This window comes from Capra hircus, chromosome 2 (genome assembly GCF_001704415.2).
Source record: "Capra hircus breed San Clemente chromosome 2, ASM170441v1, whole genome shotgun sequence".
NCBI classification, from domain to species: domain Eukaryota; kingdom Metazoa; phylum Chordata; class Mammalia; order Artiodactyla; family Bovidae; genus Capra; species Capra hircus.
In genome coordinates, this window is record NC_030809.1 from 63,018,072 (window position 1) to 63,038,958 (window position 20,887).

Below are 20,887 nucleotides of genomic sequence, written 5' to 3' on the forward strand. Positions count from 1 at the left end.
CTAGAGAAGTCTGTGAGGAGGCAGAAGGATGGGGTTGGACACAGGAGGATGTCCCCTGGGGGGTGGCGGCAGTGGACATGGCGGCCGTGCCCTGGATTGGGGAGAAGGAGCTGCACAGGCTTCTCAGGAATTGACTGAAGAATCTCTGAAGGATTTTTAACCAGGAAGTGGCATGGTCACACGTACATTTTAGAAGGATTGCTGAGACCCTAAGATGGAACATGACTCCAGAGGAAGTTGAGTTGGGTAGCTCATGAGCAGAAATAGAAGAGACAGAGTCTCTGGCAAGCACTGTTGAGGACGTGCTGCTGCGATTCAGTGAGATAATACAGGGGGTGGAGGAAAGGTACATGCAAACCCCTTTGGAACATAATGAAACGTTGACGCAAGCAGCCGTTAGGCTTTCAGACATACCAGTCTGGCGTTGAGGCTGGTGATTTGGGCTGGTGGTGGAGGTTTGAGAGACATTGACCAGTTGCCTGCTGGTAACTGAAGAAAAGCAAGTGAAATCAGCCAAGTGGAAGGAAGGACAAAATCCTAAGGAGCATCAACACTAAGGGAAAGACAGAAGAAAAGGAGTCAAGAAGGACCAAAGATTAGCGGAGGGGAGTATGGTATCATGGTATCTGAGGGGAACTTTCAGGAAGGACATTCCGGCCAAAAGGGTATCAAATTGATATAATGCACCAAGTTAAGAAAGTTAGATTTTGTTGTTAAACGTGATTAGTATTAGGAGTTTTTCACTTTATTTTTTTTATTGTCTGAAGTTTTTAAAACCCCTTTATAAATAATTTTTTCATTATATTAGTAATGTATGTTTTACTTTTAGAAGAGAGTTACAAAGAGAAAAAAATCATCTGAGACTTCTCTGGTGGAACAGTGGCTAAGACTCTGTGCTGCCAATGCAGGGGGCCTGGGTTCAATCCCTGGTCAGGGAACGAGACCCCGCATGCCACAACTAAGACCTGGCACAGCCAAAATAAAATAGTTAAAAAAAAAATTATCTATGAAACATCTTATACCAAGAGAAAACTCCTGTTCAGTCTTCTATGCATATATTTATAAGTTCTTTTTTATCTTAATTATGGTAGGACAAGATCTTTTGGGCAGGGTGTGTAAGAACCAGTGCATCCTAGCATTGGTTCTACCAGGTGTGTATCTAAAGTAGTTGAAAGCAAGAACATGAACAGATACTTGTGCACCAGTGTTCAGAGTGATGTTAGTCATAGTAACACAAAGGGGGAAGCAATCCAGGTATCCATCAACAAATAAAGGGATAAACAGAATGCAGTATGTACATGCAGGAGAGCATTGTTCAGCCATAAAAAGGAATGTAACACTATGTATGTGTTAGAACATGATAGAGAAAGACAAATACTGTGTGATTCCACTTACATGAGGTCCCTAGAGTGGTCAAGTTCATAAAGACAAAGGAGAACAGAGACTACAGAGCTGGAAGGGCCAGGGAGTTACTACTTAATGGGTACAGAGTTTTGGTTGGGTAAGATGAAAAAAGTTTTGCCCAAAATATGACACAGTGGTAATGCTTACACACCATTGTGAATGTATTTAATGTCACTGAGTTAGACATGAATTAACTGATTTAAATGATTTGACATATATGTTATATATACCTACACACTCAGTTTTTGTGTGTGGTTTTTTTTTTACTACAATTAAAAAAAAGCCACAAATGCATAGGTATAAAATGAGAGAGATGTATCTTATCGACAAGCACAAATGAAAATGTTGCCATAGGAATCACCAGTGCGGTGTGGCTGCCTGGAAATGTTTCCTCCACTGTTCTGCAGTCACTCGTCTGACTTGAGGGAAGTGACCATTTTGCTCTTTCCACTGCAGCCAGCCACACTTCTGCTAACCTGTAAAGGGTGCCAGATCAGAAGAAAGGACCCCCCGAGAATGGAGGCGGTCAGAAACATGACACAAGGGCCAGGGGACCAGAGGTTTAATTAGTTTTAGACAAAACTCAGAATATATTAGGAAAACATTTTCAGAAAATACTAAAGACCTGTTCTTTGACCAGCATAAAGACCAGCTCTGAGGGAAGAGCTGTCTGCCTGGGGGATGCTGAGTTCTCTGTGGGTAGAGATCTCATCACTGTGGGGAATATATCAGGGGACTGGTGGCTGGTGGAACTGTAATAAGAGTGGGGTCGTGCACAGCCCCTAGCCCATGGCCGTTGGCTGTGCCCTGCTACCTGTACCCTGTTACCAGGCAGCACTTACTGCGAGGCCGCTAATGGTTGCTGAGCCATTGGTCAGTGCTGCGGTAGGCCCCTGCCCCAAGCAAGGAACTGTCAGTGAGTGACCTTCAGTGCCTATTCAGCCAGTGGTCAGTGGAATGGTAATGGGCAGGTGGAGAGTGGATTCTGGCCTTCCCCCTCCAGGGCCGTCCAGCTCACCCGGCCTTGAGGTGAGCTAGGGAGTGGGGGCACCCAGGGGACATGCTGGGGACTGTCCTGCAGGGCTCCAGAGCCCTCACCAAGGCCACCCACTGGCTTGAGGCAGCCATGAACCTCTCCCCATCCCCACCTCTGTGACCTAATGGCGGTGGACATCTGTATAGGACGCAGTCTGCAGGACCTGGGCCGCAGCATCTGGACGACCTGAGGGGCTTGAGGGCCAGTTGGGTCCTCGGCACCTGGCTCCCTCAGTGATGACAGCTGGACAGAGTCTGAAGACCTGGCCCTGAAGGAGCTGCCAGCTGAGTTCTGTCTCTTAGCAGGACCTGGACCTCAGAGGATGAAAGTTGTGCCTTGGGACCTCACCCTTCTTTGTCAGAACAGAGAATAAGGAACTAAGGGAACTAAGTTAGGGAACTAAGGGATCAGGGAACTAAGAGTGAGAATGCTTCAACTAAAGATCCTGCATGCCACAACTAGGACCCAATGCAGCCAATAAATAAATATTAAATTAAAAAACAAAAACAAAAAAACAATAACATTCACTTGGTGGAGATTTACAGGAACGTCATTACATGACCTGATCTCAAGAACAAAGGATTTGACCCCAACAAGTTTGTAATAACTAACCACGCCCCTCCCTCATCTTTCCTAGAAAAGAGATTTGCTGAAAGCATTGGGAAGTTTGGGGGTTTTTTAAGGCAGGAGCCACCCGTCTCCTTGCTTGGCTCTTCAGTAAACCTTTCTCTGCTCCAGACCCTAACATTTTGGTGGTGTTTGGCCTCACTGTACATCAGGCACACAGACCTGCGTTTTGGTAACAGGGCCACTATAGTCTCCAGAGGGTCATCAGGGGAGCATCCATCCGTGGTGGTATGTCAGGGTGTCAGTGAGAGAAAACCCTTCCTGTTGGTGGTAAAAGTATTCCGCTGGGGTGTCGGCACCTGAAGTTCCTTGAGAACTGGGGGTTTCAGGTATACAGCTTGCCTTCTCCAGGGACTCCTCAGAAGTTCATGGCGCTAATCTCAAAAATACTTGTCGAATTAGTCATCCAGTACCAAGGAAAATAGACATTCTGTGTGAGCTAAGGAACGGTTAGATAAAAACATAAGTATGTTCTGTCCCTTTGGAGGTCACTTAGGAGTTAGATATTTACAAATGGAAACACTAACAACTGTACTTGTATCAGCAGCCAGATTTCGAGTGAGAAGTCTCTGGCTCTGCTAATACTTGTGAAGATTTAGACAAAGGAACTGACAGTGTACTGTGCCCCAGGTGTCCCGTGACGGTGGCATCGCCTCCCCTGCCACCGAGGGCCGGGGTGGCAGCGAGGTGGTGGAAGGAGGCCGGACAGCTCTGGACAACAAGACTTCCCTCCTCAACACCCAGCCCCCTCGCGCCTTCCCAGGGCCACGGGCGCGGGACTACAGCCCCTACCCCTACTCGGACACCATCAGCGCCTATGACAAGACAGCCCTGAAGGAGGCCGTGTTCGACGACGACATGGAGCAACTGCGAGATGGTGAGTCCTGCTCAATGCCCCTGGCAGGGCCGCTCCAGGCACACAGAGCATGTGGGATGGAACAGAGGCCTGCCTTGCTCTGCTCGTCTGAGGTCCTGTCGTGTCCCCAGGAGCAGGGGACACATGGAGGGCCTGTGGGGAAGGCTTTGTGAAGAATCAGGCCTCCAGCTGGTGGTGATGAGCACTGGCATAGGCAATGGGGACACCAACTGTTTGGCTTCTGGTGGGCATGTCCCCATCCTGGGCTGTGGCCAGGTGTCCCAGAGCCCTGCAAGGAGACTGCCTGCTGGTCTCTCACGTTACTGGTCCTGCGGTTGGGGAAAGGGACCTAATGTGCCCTGGGCCCCTGCTGGCTGTGTGTTGGCTGCTGAGATAGAGGGATCCTTCCCATTGTGCCAAGCAGGAAACTGAGGTTCAGAAAGGTAGAGTTTTAGTTTTTAAAAGTTTTATATATATACAGTTTGTTTCCAAACCTGTTATTTTATGTTGTTTTTAAATTTTGAATGAAGACTTCAGTTAGAACCTTAAATCAGAATTCTAAGCAGTTAGCATTCAGCAAAGGCCTCCTGTGTGTCAAGAAGGGTGTGGCTTGCCAGGGACACAGAAATGAGACATAGCCCCTGGCCCCAGAGCTTAAGGCCTTTCCCCTTTCCCGTAAGGGGAAACCGACTCATTATGGTGGCAGACGTAGAGGAGAAGGCTGTGTTACCAGTGGATGCTGAATTGGAGGGGAGGGGAGCAGGAAAGGAAGAAAACGGTGCTGTCCGTGTGCCAAGCAGTGATGGGAACACTGTCCGAAAGCATAAGTATCTTCAGGGACGTGAGAGTGTGGCCCTTGCCTGTGGATTGCTGCTCGCTGGTGGGGAGCAGCTCAGTCTACGCAGCTGTCTTCTGGGCAGGAGGCTAGCAGTGGAGGGCTTATTTGGATTTGCACTTTCTGGGAGCCGGACCGTTTCCCCTCATTACTCATAGGATTGATACAGTGTTTAACTTACCCAGTTGTCAGTCTTATTTAGAACGAGGATGTCGGCTATACTTATCCACCAACTGTATACTAAAAGGCTTAAAGGAAAAGGTGGGATAGCAAGGGAGAAGCGAGAGGGTTCTTTAAGACACCAGCTTCCTTAGTGTTTGTTCTTCAGTCTTAGAAGGTTAGAAGCTTAAGAAGAGTACAGATTTAGGTTTCTAATGGTTGTCTTTGTGTTTCATCCATTCTATTTAAAATGAGTATTTAAGAGTATTGAGGTCTCTTAAAAGAACATGTAAAGAGAAAGGATAAGTTCCTCTGCTGTACAGACCGTGGTCAGGTCCCCACAGGCGTTACACTGCATGATGTCGGCACACCTTGCGGTCTGTGAATAGATGGTTTGTGGGTTGCCTGGACCCTGTGATCCACGTGTGTTTACACTCTGGACACTGAAGCAGGGAATGAATATTGACGGATCAGATGTGGTGGTGGAGGGCCTTGAGGAAACTGCACTCAGGGGCTCTGAGGGTAGTGAGGGTGTCCCTGATGGGGCCTGGCTGAGGCCAGGTGCAGGGAGTGGAGCTGGGAAGAAGACAGTCCAGGAGGGGTTTTGGGGGGTTCTTCTTGTTTGTCTGAAATAGGAGGGTAAAAAAAGTCAGGCCAAGTAGAGGCACTCCCCGTTGGTCCTTGAGTCCTGGATGCCTCTTTTCACGTGTTTTCACCATTGAGCTGGTGAGGGTACCTGCTGAGGGTGTGGAGTGAGGCCAGTGCCACAGGACGTGGTGTGCGCCAACGGGGGCCTCCCAGAGGCTGGAGAGCAGGCCGGGTCCTGTCAGCAGGGCTGAGCATCTGTCTTGTGTCCCCCAAGTGCCCATTGACCACTCGGACCTGGTAGCAGACCTCCTGAAGGAGCTGTCCAACCACAACGAGCGGGTGGAGGAGCGGAAGGGCGCGCTGCTGGAGCTGCTCAAGATCACGCGCGAGGACAGCCTGGGCGTCTGGGAGGAGCACTTCAAGACCATCCTGCTGTTGCTGCTTGAGACACTCGGGGACAAGGATGTAAGCTGCCCGCCTTCCCATCTGTCCCAGGGCCCCAGCTCCCCTCCACTCTGTGCCACGCCTCCCGTCCCGGGGCCCTGGCTCCCCTCGACTCTCTGTGCTATGCTTCCTGCTGACACCCAGACAGTTCTCAGGTTTTCTGAGCCTCGGTTAGTAAGGTGGTGTTCTTACCGGAGGCAAGCCCGGTCTTGGTTTCAGTGCGGGGTTTTCTATAATCGGGTTTGTAGTCATTGAGGGAAACTTGTTCCTGCTTCAGGTCACTTTCACAAAATGTCTTAAGACTTTGTTAATGTAGAATGTGAAATTTTTTTTTAATAATGGGCTTTTTTTCTTAGGAGTTTTCTTTATGGTTCTTACGCAGTTGAGAAATGAGACGTTTGTTTTTGGAAGACCCGCTAAATGCTGTCTTCCCTGGGGCTCTCTCTTGGTTCACCGTTGCATGTGTTAGTGGCTCCAGCAAGACATTCCAAAAGCAGAGATTATAACTATTTTCTGTTATGCTCCATTGTTATTTTTAAAATAGAAAGCCTTCTCCACACTATGACATTTGAACATGACAAACTAGGCATTTGCACCCGGCCTGGTTCGTCATCTGCACGTGGTATCTCTTAGATGACCCTTCCAGGGGTGAGCACCCTGATTGGAGGCTGCCTCCCCCCCACCCACCCCTACCCTGTGTGGCTGCTCTCTTGTGTGGCAGCAGGAATGAGTGTTGAGACTTCCCTGAATTAACCTCTAGAAGTAAGAATCCATCTCTGTGCTCTGGGCTTCGTGTAGGCCAGCAGAAACACAAGTGCATTAAGTGTGGTGAGCAACTCAGGGACAGGACCAGGCAGATTTCGAGAAAGTTGGCTAAGGCCGAGGGTCGAGGTCGTGCCAGGGTCACACTGATGGTGACTTTAATGGAAGACAGGTGAGCAGAGGCTGGTGAATGTCATGATGACTCCACTGGCTCTCTGCTGCTTAGATTGAGTGGTTTGGCGTAGGGAGAATAAAGGTGGAAGGACGGTGATGAAAGATCTGTCTTCGTTTTTCTCAAAACAAAGTACGTATTGGCTCCTGGAGTCCTTGTGCTGGTTGGGCTTTGTCAGGAGAGCAGCGATGTCATGGGAAGGGCAGGGGATGGTGTGTGAGCATGTGGACTGTGCAGGTGAGTGACAGAGAATCAGGATGTACCGTTTGGCTCTATTTGGTGTAAACGCCATCCTCTTTTGTTGAGATTAGGCCTCTGTTTGGAATGGCTTTCCTCCAGGCGCATGACTCGAGCTTTAAGCAGCTTTGCACAGGTTCCCCTCCCCCATGACCTGCTCACCTCGAAGGTCAGGAGTATCATCAGATCTCCAGTGTCCTGGTAGGAAAGTCCACTGTCTGCCAGGGCAGGTTGATGAGATGTGTTGGTTCTCTTCATCTGTTCTTTTATGTATTTTACAGATATGTACCTAACTCTCAGAAACCCTGAAACCCCCTGGGAGATTGATATGAACTTAATCATCCTCATGCAGGCCTAACTTGGCTTATTCGGGAAGCCGTCCTGGGGTCTCTCTTAGGTGCTGGGCCCCAGGATGTCCCCGGAGGCACAGCACCTGCCCTCATGGAGCTGGCTGTCTGGGGAGCCTGTGTGCAGTCAGCCTGGCATACGTATCGCAGTGCCTGCAGGTGCCAAGAAAGCCCAGGCCTGGGACCTGGTGTCGGGCCCTGCTGCCCCTGTGTGCAGGGAGGCGCCAGAGCTGTTTGCTCATGTCTTCTTTCCTCTCACCCCAGCATTCCATCCGAGCACTGGCTCTCAGAGTGTTGCGGGAAATCCTGAGAAACCAGCCAGCAAGGTTTAAAAACTACGCGGAGCTGACGATCATGAAGACACTGGAAGCCCACAAAGACTCCCACAAGGAGGTGAGCCGGGTCTGGGGTGCACGCCCCTACGTCCGTCCTGATGTCTGAGCAGTGGTGCAGAGCCAGTGCGCCTGCAGCTTCCCCCAGCCGGGCTCTCACTGCTGTCCAGCGGGCCGGGCCCTCCCCCTGCAGTCAGGACCAGGCGGGGCCCCTCGGCCAGCCTCTCACCCTCAAAGCCCCGCTTTCCTCGGCGCCTGTCATCACATGTTGTCCCCCCTCCCCTGGCAGTGTGCTCCACTCTGTGGGCTCTGGGGCCTGGTGGCAGCTCTGTCTGCTCCACCACCTCCCGGACGTGAGAAACTCACTCTGCTGGGGTCCCTGCTCCTCAGGCCTGTCCCAGAACACGTGTTTCTGGGCTGGACTTGTGTGTAGATGGTGGACAGTCCACGTGTTCTCCAGTCGCTTGTTGAACTGTCCTGGTATCTGTTACTCCAAGTCCTTTGAGTATCGAGAGGCCACCAGAGAGTGGGGAGGTGGGTGGAGCTGTCCTAAATGAAAATGATTTCAGTGCCACCCTTCCAGTAAAGTTCACTATGGACAACAACCGTTTATTTAGAGGTTTACAAAACTTGATGTGACAGACAATGGGTTTGACCCCTAAGTGAGACATAACCACGTGGTCAGTTCAGTCTTGGTTCCTGTGTGACTTTCGTGAGCACAGTCATGGATTAAAGGAATTATGATTAGAACAGTTCTTATATTCACAGTAAGAATCAGACCCTAAATTGTGGTGGTTTTTCTGTTCAGCAGTTACGTGACTGCTTCTGAACACAGATGGTCTGGCCTCCTCAGATTCCCGCACGACTGCAGGCTCAGCAAGGTTGAGGCTGCTGCCCTGTCCAGGCGTATCTCCACCCAGCAGTCCTAACAAAACACAGGGGTATAAGCGATAGGTGTGTGTGCAAACCACTAACGTACACTTCTAAAGTCTGGCTCAGTGGCCTGACGGTGATCATCATCACTCATATTTGAACAAAACACTTTGCACTTAAAATAACTCTTTTGAAACAATGTAAAGACCAGACTAGCTGCTGGCAGTCAACATAATTGTCAAGGACCAGATAAGCTGACAGTGGTCAACATAATTGTTCCCAGGTGAGGAAGAGGGTCCAGGAGATCCCGTCTTTGTCAGGTGATGCACACGTGTCAGCTTTTGGCAGAACCAAGATGCAAACTAGGTCTTGTGTCTTTTAAGGGGCAAACAGGCCTGTGCTGACTTTTGTTTTAAACCATAATGACCTCTCCTTAATGAGAATACATGATCAAAAAATGAAATAAAATGGGTAATCTCTTACATGCATATGATATCAGTTGTTTTCAGAGGGGAGACATAAGTGAGAATGTGGCATTAAGGTGAAGCCCTGTGCAGCAGCCCTTCTGCCCTGTGTGGCAGCCACTGGCCATCCCCTTGCGAGATGTCTGTCTTCACAGTGGCTGTCCTCATGTTTACTTTCAGAACCTGGACAGTGGACCCTGACAAGCATACATTACTGGTTGCGTGAGGGGTTCTTGTTTTTTTCCCCTGCAAGACAAGAGGTAGAGGAGAGAAGGTTCTCAGCTGTGAAGTCCTTTAGGTTGCCTAAGAGACACAAGCAGAAAATACCTGCTGCCTGAAGCAAATTTAGCAGCACTTGCTTGGGTGGAATTCTTGTGACCCAGGATCTCCAGGCAGCTGTCACTGATTTCCTGATAAGGCAGGTGGAGGAGACATTGTGTCCTGAAAGGAGTGCCGTTGCTGGCAGGCCTCCCTGCTTTGCATACCTGCAGACTCACCTTGACTTGCTGCCCATGTCCTTTCCCTTATGAAACTCCATGCTGTCACTTTGCCAGAAACTCCTAACTTAGGCACCTGTGTGTTTCTGTTGGCATATGAAATTAACATCACACACAGTATTTCTCTAGTTATTATATTTTCTCACCAGTACATTCAAATGTTTATTCAGACATCATTCTCATAATTATTGGAAAGGATCCAAGGTGTTTCTAGACCCAGTTACTAGTCAGACAGAGCCCGAGTCTCTTCCTGTCCAGTTGGCGCTTCCAAAGTGTGCTCATCCTGGGCTGTAGCTCCTGGAACCTCCTCCATAAGAAGCTAGTTTTGTGTCCACAGGAGATGAAGGCGATGGACTGGCAGGTTGACAAGCAGCTGCTGTGAGAGACCTTGTCACCAGATATGTCCTCCCTTGGCTGCTGCAGCAGGGCCCTGGCATGGTGCACACTAGTTCTAGCCGTGGGGCTGTAGCAATGAAGGGCTTCTTGAAATATGGTTTCTAATAGGTTGAAACGTGTCATACAGCCTTCAGGGAAGATGCTTAAAGCAGGGCTGCTAAGTCGTCTTGTTTTTTTCCCGGTAAGCTGAGGGCTGTGTTCTCAGGGTCTTTTGTAGGAGCTATGTGTGCAAAATACTATCACACTGAAATATGCCAGGTGCTGAATCTGTCTCATCATGACTCATCCTAAGCTAACATAGACATTTTATAATAAGCAAGACAGAGGATTTGGGGACCAATTTAGAGTTTTTGTTTAAAAAGTTGTTGTTTGTCAGGTTAAGTATGTTTTCATATTCTCTATTTGAATACATAGATTTCTTAAATTATCTAACTCTGTGTTTTTATCTTTTTAGTAAATAAAATTTGCTGTTGCGTTTCAACTGCTGATTAATGAAGTTACTGTGGTTTATAGTAGTGTTAGCTTTTAGCAAACATCTACAGGCGAAGGCCTTGATAGCGACCTTTCTAAGATCCTATGCCCACTCTCTGTTTTTCAGAAAAACTCCTTTAACTTCAGTGCTGCTTATCTTAGAACTTGTAATCCATCTCTTAGGGCTGGTACCGAATCTGTCCATCAATGATTAAGAGAGGATTTAGATCTGATATGAGCATTGATACTATGAATGCGGTTCTGGGGTCAGTGGGAGCACGAATATAGAGATGGAAAGCCAGGTTTTCCATCCAGCATCTGGCCTCCAGCCGTGCTGTCTGTTTGATCCCCGCTGTGTAGCGTAGCTGCTGCAGAATCAGATAGGGGACATGAAAGCTCGTGTCTTAACACTATCAAACGCTGTACAAACTTTGCTTCGTAAAGCTGTCTTCAGACGTCTGTATCGTCTCAGAGTCAGACAGATAATGTACAAATTATTAATCACTTTATACACATTTAATGTAAGACAGCTGTTGCTCCCAGGCACCGTGGCTTACACACGGTAGCCAGTGTTGGGGTCCTCGGTCAGTGTTCTGTTTGAACTTTAGAGAAGCATCAACTCTGTTTCTTTGAAAATATTCTTTTGAAATCAGTTCTAATGAGGTGGATGAAACTGGAGCCTATTATACAGAGTGAAGTAAGCCAGAAAGAAAAACACCAATACAGTATACTAACGCATATATATGGAATTTAGAAAGATGGTAACGATAACCCTGTATGCGAGACGCAAAAGAGACACAGATGTATAGAACAGTCTTTTGGACTCTGTGGGAGAGGGCGAGGGTGGGATGATTTAGGAGAATGGCATTGAAACATGTACAGTATCATATATGAAACGAATCGCCAGACCAGGCTCGATGCATGATACAGGATGCTCGGGGCTGGTGCAGTGGGATGACCCAGAGGGATGGGATGGGGAGGGAGGAGGGAGGGGGTTCAAGATGGGGAACACATGTACACCCGTGGCAGACTCATGTTGATGTATGGCATAACCAATACAATATTCTAAAGTAATTAGCCTCCAATTAAAATAAATAAATTTATATTTTTTAAAAAAAGAAAATATTCTTTTGGGTCATAATATTGGCCAACACAATATACTTTGACCATTAGGCTTTGCTTTCACTGACCTCGGCCACAGTAGTGAATATTCAATTACATTTGTCTGTTAAAAGAGAAAAATATCAGCCTCATTGTGGGGTCACCAGATCTTGTTTGCCCCACAGAAGTCATGGTGCTTAAGGCATCAAAATCCAGCCTCAGGTGGTTTGGTTTCTTTCAGGAAGTTTGATTCTTAAATAAATATAAAACAACCACTGTTATGTCTCCCCGGGATTTTATTTTGAAATCATTTCTAGTTAATTTAATATTTTAAGATTGCAGAGAATTAAGAAAGCTAAACCAGATGACATTTTAAAAATGGAACTTTTCAGGACCTCTTGGCAAATAGGCCTGCACAAAGCAGTGGTGTGTCAGAGAGAAAACACTTGAGTGATGAGCTGATGTTCTGCTTCAAATCCCAGTCAGAATCACTCTGACCGTGGCTTCACCAGATCCTTGGCTCAGGAATGGCCCTTAGAAGCTTCTTGGGGCAGCAGCCACATGTCAGTGGGCTCTGGCGAGCAGTGCATTGTGTGAGTGTGGAGAGATTACTTCACCTCTCTGGACCTTGGTTTTCCTAATCTGTTAGCCCAGGGAGTGGACTGCATGGTTATCTGCCTGTCATCTGGCCTCAAGATAACAGAGGCTGCTATTGAATAACAGGCCTAAGCCTTCCTAGATTCTACAGTTTTCTTTGGGCCCAACCTTGGCATGTGGCCAGAAGCCCTATTTCCTTTGTAACTTGTAGCCTTGTAACAAAAAGACAAAACCAGAAACCTATATAGTCGTTTAAAAGGTCAAAGTTGCTGATCGAGTCTGACACTCATAGCACAAACTCTGGTAAATGTTTTATTATTGGAGGCACAGGGGAGGGGGGTTGGGGAGTGTTTTAGACGTAAAGGAACTTATGGTTTAGTTCAGGTTAGAGCAAAGGACTCCACATGGGGTCCAGAGAGAAGTGCACTGGGGGTTTGGGGTGGCCTGGGAGGGGCATCCAGGGAGAGCGCGGACAGCAGGGAGTCAAGCGGCGAGCCTGGGTGCGGGCCGTGGGCCAGGAGGACATGTCTGGGCTGGGTCTGCTGGACCAGCATGGCCCCAAGGGTGGCCGGGACGTGCCAGGCACAGTGTCCAGCCCTGAGAAATAGCAGCAGCTGCCCCACAGTTACTCAGGGCAAGGAGGCACGGCCCCTCCTCTCTGGTGCATCTGCCTCCGAGGAACCAGATGCGACACCTGCCCTTCACTTCCATAGCCTCAGAGAGAGTGTCTTACTAAGAGAGAGAACTTGTCTGGAGAAAGCAGTCAAGTGGTTTGGTGTAGGGCAAATAGAGGTGGAAGGATGATGATGAAAGATCTGTTTAACATCAGAGCCTTGGGGTCTGGAGACTCAGGTCCTCATTCTACGTTGACCAGTTGGTTAGCTGAGTAGCTGGGGATGAGTCTCAGCTCCCTGAACATCAGAAGTGCTGGCACTCGAGGTGAACTGGGGCTTCAGGACGCCTGCCCCTTGTAGGACTGACATTCATGTCAACAGAGTGAGGAGGCTAATGCTGTTGAAAACTGCAGACACGGTCCTTTTAATCCTCTTCCACTGAAGTAGGTAGACCGGTTCTGAATAGAATTGTGGTTGGGGTTTTCCTGTTTTATGTAAACCAGAAATCGCTGCGTTTCTTGAAATACATGTCAGAAGGCTATTGAAATTTGGGTGAATTAACTGTGGGCTGTGTGTATTAGGCTCACATATTGGCTGAATCTCTCGGTGTCCACACTGGAGAGGCCATCCCACTCCTGCATTTGAGGAAATACCAGGAGTCGACGGGTTTTGGGAGACGCAGAGGAGCCTTCGGTGTGCTGCCCACCTTCCGCCTCCTTGACTCCTCCAGGGACCAGCCAGCCCAGCGTTCCTGGCATCCTCCAGGGTGGCAGACATGGCCACCTCCTGGGCGTCCAGCCCCTCCGACTCCGCAGCGTTATTCCCCGTTGACTGTGATTCCACCCCTTGAGGTGGGACACAGTAAGTCTCCACCTCAGAGCCTTACCACACCTGAGGCGGTGTTGCCCTTAATCTGCCCCTTGAGGGGAGAGTGTGATGGCTGTGTGGTTAGAGACCATTTCATGCAGACTCTGCCTTTTGAAATCAAGAGAAAGTACTCACTAGGTAGGGTAGGGAGATAAAGTGTCACCGTCCAAACTGATATCAGCATACTTGATTCAGGTCCCACCCCCACTCCCCCCTCCGCCACCTTCATTTTACTTATAAGGGAAACAGGCCCAGACAGTAAAAGAAGCATCCCTCAGGTTCACCTCACTCATTGGTGACAGAGCTGGGTCCCCGAACTTGGACCCTGAAGCTTTTTCCTTCCCTCCCTCCCTCTGGGGCCGGGCCTGACAAGCGGGGACTTGCATGCTGAGTTCAGGTCCATGGTGGTGACCATTTTACCAGAGAGACAGCCTCCCCACCACCATGGGCACACAACCCCATCATCTTGCCTGTTTTGTGAGGTCTTCCCGGCTTTCCCCAGAAGGTGGCACCAGTGTCTCCCTTAGCTTTTAAATAATTGGGACTGAACTAGGTGTACCTTGGAGAAGGAAATGGCAACCCACTCCAGTATTCTTGCCTGGAGAATCCCATGGACAGAGGAGCTCTGTCCATGGGGTCCAAGAGTCAGATACGACTTAGTGGCCAAACTGCTACTACTAACTAGGTGTACCTGCTTGTCGTTGTTTCCAAACATTTACTTGCTTGTTTATACACTGCCGTGCCTGTGACAGAGCGCAGTCAGTCTTTCTGAACTTAAAGCGTGCAGTTCAAATTGTGACAGGTTCTGTGCTCTCAAAGAAACCTTATCTTTAAGCAAACATTCATCAATATTCTGAGTAATGATCTCATTTTTAAAAAAGTTAGGTAAGGAAATTATGCTTTTCCGAGATAGACACTGTTAATTCACTTGACTTTGAAAAAAGAATTCCTGTGTTTCTACCAGACTGCAGAAAAATCAGCAGATTTGGAGCCGTTTTGGTCACGTAGGGTTGGTAATGACCCGGAAGTCTGCCTGACCCCACTCTCTCTCATCATCTTCACCCTCTCTGAGAACTCATCTTTGCCCCTTCTGGCCACCGTGTCTACCAAAGAGTACTATCCTCCTTTCTCTCTGTTGCCTCTGTTTACTTTGCTCTCTGTTTGCTTACATTTATAATCTTTGCTTCTTATGTTACATAGAACACAGGGGCGAAACTTAAAGTTCACCATGAGTCAGGCAGCCGGCCAGCAGCCAGGAGCTTGGCATGTAGAGGGAAGTCAAAAGCACCAACCCCCTGTGCCAAAAACAGCGTCTGCCTTGGGAAACTTGCTCCAGCCTCAGCGAAAGAGGGGCCTCAGATGGACCTTCAAGTGCGTCTTCTGGCATTTTCTCTTTAGGCATTTTCAGAAAACCTATGTTTGATTAAATGCTTCCTGCAAGCAACTTCAAGAATTTCTGGAGTTTTATCAGAGGAAGTTCTCCTTGGGTTCAGGTTTCAGCTCCACATACCCGAGCTGGTCTGTTTACCAGCAGCTCCCTGCAGGTTAACTCCTGTGACCTGGATGAGAGTGAAGCCTGGAAAGGTTGGTGGGGAGGAGCCTCACTGTGAACCTGGCCATTTACCTCCCTGTCTGATCAGTGCCCTTTGCATCCCTGAGGCGCACCAGGAAGTTTCTGCTCTACCCCTGTCAGGACCTAAGTGGAGCTGCCAGGACTCCATTCCCAGTCTCTCCCCCAGTCCTGCATCTTCCTGCCACCTGGCTATCTCTACCTCTTAGTGGCCTCCTGAATTGCTCGACATCAGTGTTTTCCAGTTTGGGATGTTATCAATGAAATCATCCAGTATCTTCTGACCCTTTCATTTTTTTCCCCATATGTTTAAAAACTAAGATCTCAGATTTCATCAGTTAGTGTTACTCAGTTTCCTGACCAGTATGTTGTGACACCTATAAACAGTGATTTCTTACAGTTGAAGGGCATTGGTGTCCCACTGCAGGGCCAGGTGAGAGAAAGGGTAGACCCGTCTTCCACCATCTGCCTAGCTGTGTATCACAGGCCAAACACTTGGCTTTCCCAAGTATGCTGTGGACGGACCACAGTCCTCAGGACACACATGAGCTGAGGAAGAGGAAGAGCACTTCATCTAGTGATTGCTGCATGATGGGGCCCTTCTAATGACACGCTGTTGTTCTCCAAACAAACCGATCACTGGCGAACTAACCTGAACTCAAGTCTTTTCCAAAGGGCAGATCTGTTGCCCTTTCATTGTGTCACCCAGAATGGACAGTTGATTTCTCCAAAGCCCAACTTGGTCCTCTGAAGATGTCTTGACTTCCTCCTCATTTTCTGGGCCAGCTCCTCCACTGGGATATGTAAATGCAGATCAGTGAGCCGTGCCCTGGAGCTGACTGTGCCCGTGATGGACGTTTACACGCGCGCGCGCACACACACACACACACACACACACCTGGAGCTGACTGTGCCAGTGATGAACATTTACATATACACACACACACACACACACACACGCTGCAGGAAAATGAGTTGGACCAACATTTGTTAAGCACTTAGTGCATAATGGACACTGTTGGGCATGGGGAACAGAAGGTGGCTGAGATGGGAACTGACCTCCAAGGAGCCCTTAGTCTAGTCGGGGAGACAGTGTCATCAAAGCATGTAAGTGCAGGGGTCAGGGTGCACCTCGGGGTTCTGTTGAGTGCATCCTGCCGGTCAAGTGACGAGCATAGGTGAGCACCAGTGAGAAAAAGTGAAGGGAGCAGACTGGGCACTCAAGTGGCTGGCAGGGCTCCGGTTTGCCTCACTTCCTTCCATCTGCTCCTGGCCAACTGCAAGGTAGCAGACCCCACCCTTGGGACCCCGCCTGCTCTTGTGGCCTCGCCTGCTGCCTCCTGAACCTTTGCATCCTCAGCCCCTCAACGCAGACCACCCATCTTGCCCAGCACCACCTTTGCCTCCGAGTCCTGTGCTCAGCTCGGCCGCTGCCACCCAGGAATGTGTGAACTCACGAATGCACACAGGTTGGGGAAGGATAGTAGGAAAAAATTACCAAGGCTATAAAGTTTCTAAGGATCTTATGAGCTGGAGCACAGAATGTGACTCTGCGCCGCATGTCTGTAGCTCTTTTCAAGTGTGTGTTGTGGTGTGGAGCTCACTCACATGGGACCATGTTTCAGGTGGTGAGGGCTGCCGAGGAGGCCGCATCCACGCTGGCCAGTTCCATCCACCCAGAGCAGTGCATCAAAGTGCTGTGCCCCATTGTCCAGACAGCCGACTACCCCATCAACCTGGCCGCCATCAAGATGCAGACCAAAGTCGTCGAGAGGATTGCCAAGGAGTCCTTGCTGCAGCTCCTCGCAGACATCATCCCAGGCCTGCTGCAGGTGGGCCCCTCGTGGCGGCCTGGCCACTCAGCACACAGGGGCGGGCGGGGTGGGCCACGCCCTACGGGACCCTCGACATCTTGTCTCTCTGGCCCACCCTCCTTGAATGCAGAGGAAGTTCTTCCTGGCGGCCCAGACCTGTGGCCTACAGAATGAACTTTCTGTTTATTGTGAACATGTTTTGATCTTTCTTTGTTGTTCATTCCTTACTGCATGGCTGATGGGCCCAGCCCTGGGCAGGGTGAGCCGTGGAACCCAACATCAAACAGTGGTCCTTGTCTTAACCTGTCCAAGAAATAGTAGTTGAAACCCTTATAAGCGTGAGGCATTGAGTTAAATAGACTCTGGAAGGCAAGGCGCCTCTTCTGTTGGGACCCTACCTCAAGGAGTTGACAGCCCTCTCTGGGACTTGGTACTCCCGTACCAACAGCTACAGGTCAGGGCTGGTGCTGTGTGCTGAGTTACTGGGGTGGATATGGGTGGTTCTGAGATCTGGGTAAAGGCTGATCTCTAGGTTGAAGGGCTCAGAGAAGAGGTGGTTTAGACTTGGGCCCTAGAGAGAGATTTCAGTGGAGAAGGTAGACAGACATTGGCTTTACACTTAATAAATGCTGCTGTTTGCTGAGCACTGGGCTCAGGGATTTAAACACACACAGCCGAAGACTAGATTATTCCAGGCAGAGGGAAAGGCACAAAGTCTGAAAGGTCCCAAAGGCTGCTTGGAGAGAAGCGGACAGTCCCATCTGGGTTTGGGGAGGGAGGAGGCAGGTTGTGGTCCAGCTGGAGAGGAATGTGGAGGTTTGTCCCACTGCAGGACGATCCATGGACAGTGGAGAGTTTGATCCACAGAGTGAGTGACATAGTTCTCATTTCTTTAAAGGGATTTGCACATGTGAGATTTGCTTTACCATGGTGAGAAGAAGCCACTTATTTTCCCCCTTAATTTCCTTTTCTCACTCTGTTCTCTCACAACGTTTCTTGGCTGGTGCTGCCAACGTTTTTTGGCAGCTCATGATACAGCATCGTTCTGTGTGGAGGAGACCAGTTCGCCAGCCTCCTGCCTCCCACCCCAAAACCAGCTCACTTTTGACACTATTGCGTGTGGCCTCTTTGGGGCAAGAGCTCTTGGGATTCATCGGCAGAGCTCAGGGGCATCCAGACCACTCCCAGCAAGGCTGAGGTTGAAGTGTGAGAGTGTGGAAACATTGATGAAATACTATCAGTCGGGCAAAGCTTTGATCTCACTTTCCTTTCTATGTCCCTCTGGCTGTAGGGTTACGACAACACCGAGAGCAGCGTGCGCAAGGCCAGCGTGTTTTGCTTAGTGGCAATTTATTCCGTAATTGGAGAAGAGTTGAAACCTCACCTGGCACAGCTTACGGGGAGCAAGGTATGTATAGTGTTACACGGGTGGGTCGTACACCTGGGCCTACCAGTGTGTCCCAGAGCCACTGCCCTGCAGTTCTGGGCTCCAGACAAACTTTCTCAGCGTTGTGAGCCAACTGGGCCTTATTCTCCAGGTTCATGTCTCTAAAGACAAAGTGAACAACTGTGTAGTGAAGTCACCTAAATGCGACAATCTCCTGTCACTCCTGTTTTTAACATGATAGTTTTGAACTTCTAATTTATCCCCAAAAGGAAGATGACTTTGTTTCGGAACCAGCTTGTTTCCTCTCTCTGAAACACTAAGGACATTTGCCTGCTGGCTTCACACCTGTCTGGGTGGGCTTTGGGTCCTGTGGGTCAGTGTAATGATGGCTGCCTCTCACTGTGTGCCCAGCACGTCCCATGTTCATGATGGCATCTCTGCAGGGTGAGGACACTGATTCTGCATGTGACCCACCTGAGAGCCCATGGTGGTCATATTTCCTCTTGTTCCTTCTAGAATCGGGCAGAAAATGCAGCAAAGGGACTATTGGCTCATGGAAGATGAGAGTGACTAGAGTGCTTGCTGGTTTAAAAATAAGCTAAAATCTGATGAACCCACTGGGGAGAGAGGATAGCCATCCTTGATCTCAGGCAGTAGGGGCCAGGAGCTGGGCTATGGTCAGGCACCTGCCCCGGGGACTGCCTGGGGAAAATGTGTCCCCGTAACGTTACCGAGGGCCCAGGCACAGGTATGAATACAAAAGCACGGAGCCTGAAATATCTGGCCTTCCTCCTTAGCAAAGAAGGAAGCAGCAGGTGGAGCCTCATGGCTTTTCAAGTAGGCCTGTTCCTTTGGCATAGTTGATGAGCGTCTCCACTCACTGAGTTCTGGGCAGAGCTGGCCCTCCCGCCTTTGTCCAGAGCAGGGCTGCCGACATTTCGGGGCACTTCGTGGTGGGGGCACCATCCCTGAGGTCCCAGGAGCACACCCCACCCTCAGCTGATGTCCCCACACCTGGTCAGGTGTCACTTTGGGACAAAGTCAGCCTTGGTAGAGAACCACTGGTCCAGAAAAAGATACAATCAGCAACTGGGCTGGAAGGTCTGAGCAGAGCAGGTGTGGTGGGGGCTGCTTCACCTGGATCCATTTCCCGTGCTCTCCTTCCAGTCACTGCCCCTGCAGTGGTGCTTGTCCAGCCCTCCCTGACCACAGCTTGCAGGACAGTGAGCCAAGAGTGCCCAGCAGTGTACAGGCCAGGAGCACCTGCCTCTGCTGCTGCCATCAGGGATCCACGGCTGTTGCGTGGCAGCAGTGGGGCCCTCACAGACAGTCTTCACAAAGGGAATTAGATTTGTAAAAAGGAAAATTCATCCAAAAATAATCTTTTCCAGATCTCTGTTTTCTGGTGCTTTCTACTCTCAGGAGTAAGGGAGCTGTCCTTTCATCTCACTTGACCCCGCTAACAAGGGGCTGAGAAAATGCAGGTGTCTTCTCACCCCTGTCCTGTGGTTGACCTGCTGCCCCTTGGAATGGGGGCGTAGGGTCTGGAGCCCAGTCCTGATTGAGAGCCAGTGTTCCCACCTCCCCACTGATGACATCAGTCAGCTCAGAGTGCTGAGGGAGGCTGACCTGACACCTGTCCACTGTAGCAGCACAGTGCTTCCAGTCATTACAGTTTTTATATGTGATAGTTCCGATGTGTTAACAGGAACTTTGTAAGGCTCCAATGCACATCTCCTGAAACAAACAAACACCCCGCTCCCACACACACCCCCAGAATGGGTAGCTGGCAGCATGTGGTGCTAAGTTAGAAACAGTCAAGCTGTGGCTTCCTGTTTCTGTCACCAGGCCTGTCAAAACCCCTTTACTACTACTTAAATGAAGTTGATAAATGACATCAGGTTCTGTAGAGGAAGGCCTGATGCAAGGTTGGAGTGGGGGGACTTGTGAGGTGCATCTTGAAAGTGTCCCGTTGCCATGGCAGCAATACTAGCTTTAGTATCAGAAAACCAGCCTTCTGGTCTCTGTCCCCCACTTACTAGCTGTATGACAATGAGCAACCTTTCCTTTCCATTCTCTCTCTTGGTAAAATATATGTAATGTGAAATTTACTATCTTAACCACGTGTTAGTGTGCAGTTCACAGATACCAAGTACATTCATATTATTCCTATTCATCCCCACCATCCATCTCCAGAGCACTTTTCATCTTGGAAAACTGAAATCCATTAAATAATATTCCCCAGTTCCCCAGTCGCTGTCAACCACCATTCTACTTTCTTTGGTGTGAATACTTGTAAGTGGAATCCTACAGTGTTTGTCTATTTGTGAGTGGTTTATTTCACTGAGGATAATGTTCTCTAGGTTCATCCATGTTGTAGCAGGTATCAGAATTTCCTTTCATTTTAAGGCTGAATAATAGTCCACTGAATGTACAT

The 20,887-nt window shown here is 49.2% G+C and overlaps 1 protein-coding gene across 1 annotated transcript in view; it reads left to right on the forward strand.

The window, feature by feature from the left end:
- The window catches only part of CLASP1 (cytoplasmic linker associated protein 1), a 276,810-nt gene that overhangs the window by 243,142 nt on the left and 12,781 nt on the right, over positions 1–20,887 (forward strand). The window contains 5 exon segments of the mRNA XM_018061634.1: positions 3,698–3,944; positions 5,780–5,970; positions 7,732–7,860; positions 16,875–17,081; positions 18,355–18,471. Of these exon segments, the coding sequence (XP_017917123.1) occupies positions 3,698–3,944; positions 5,780–5,970; positions 7,732–7,860; positions 16,875–17,081; positions 18,355–18,471 (891 nt within the window).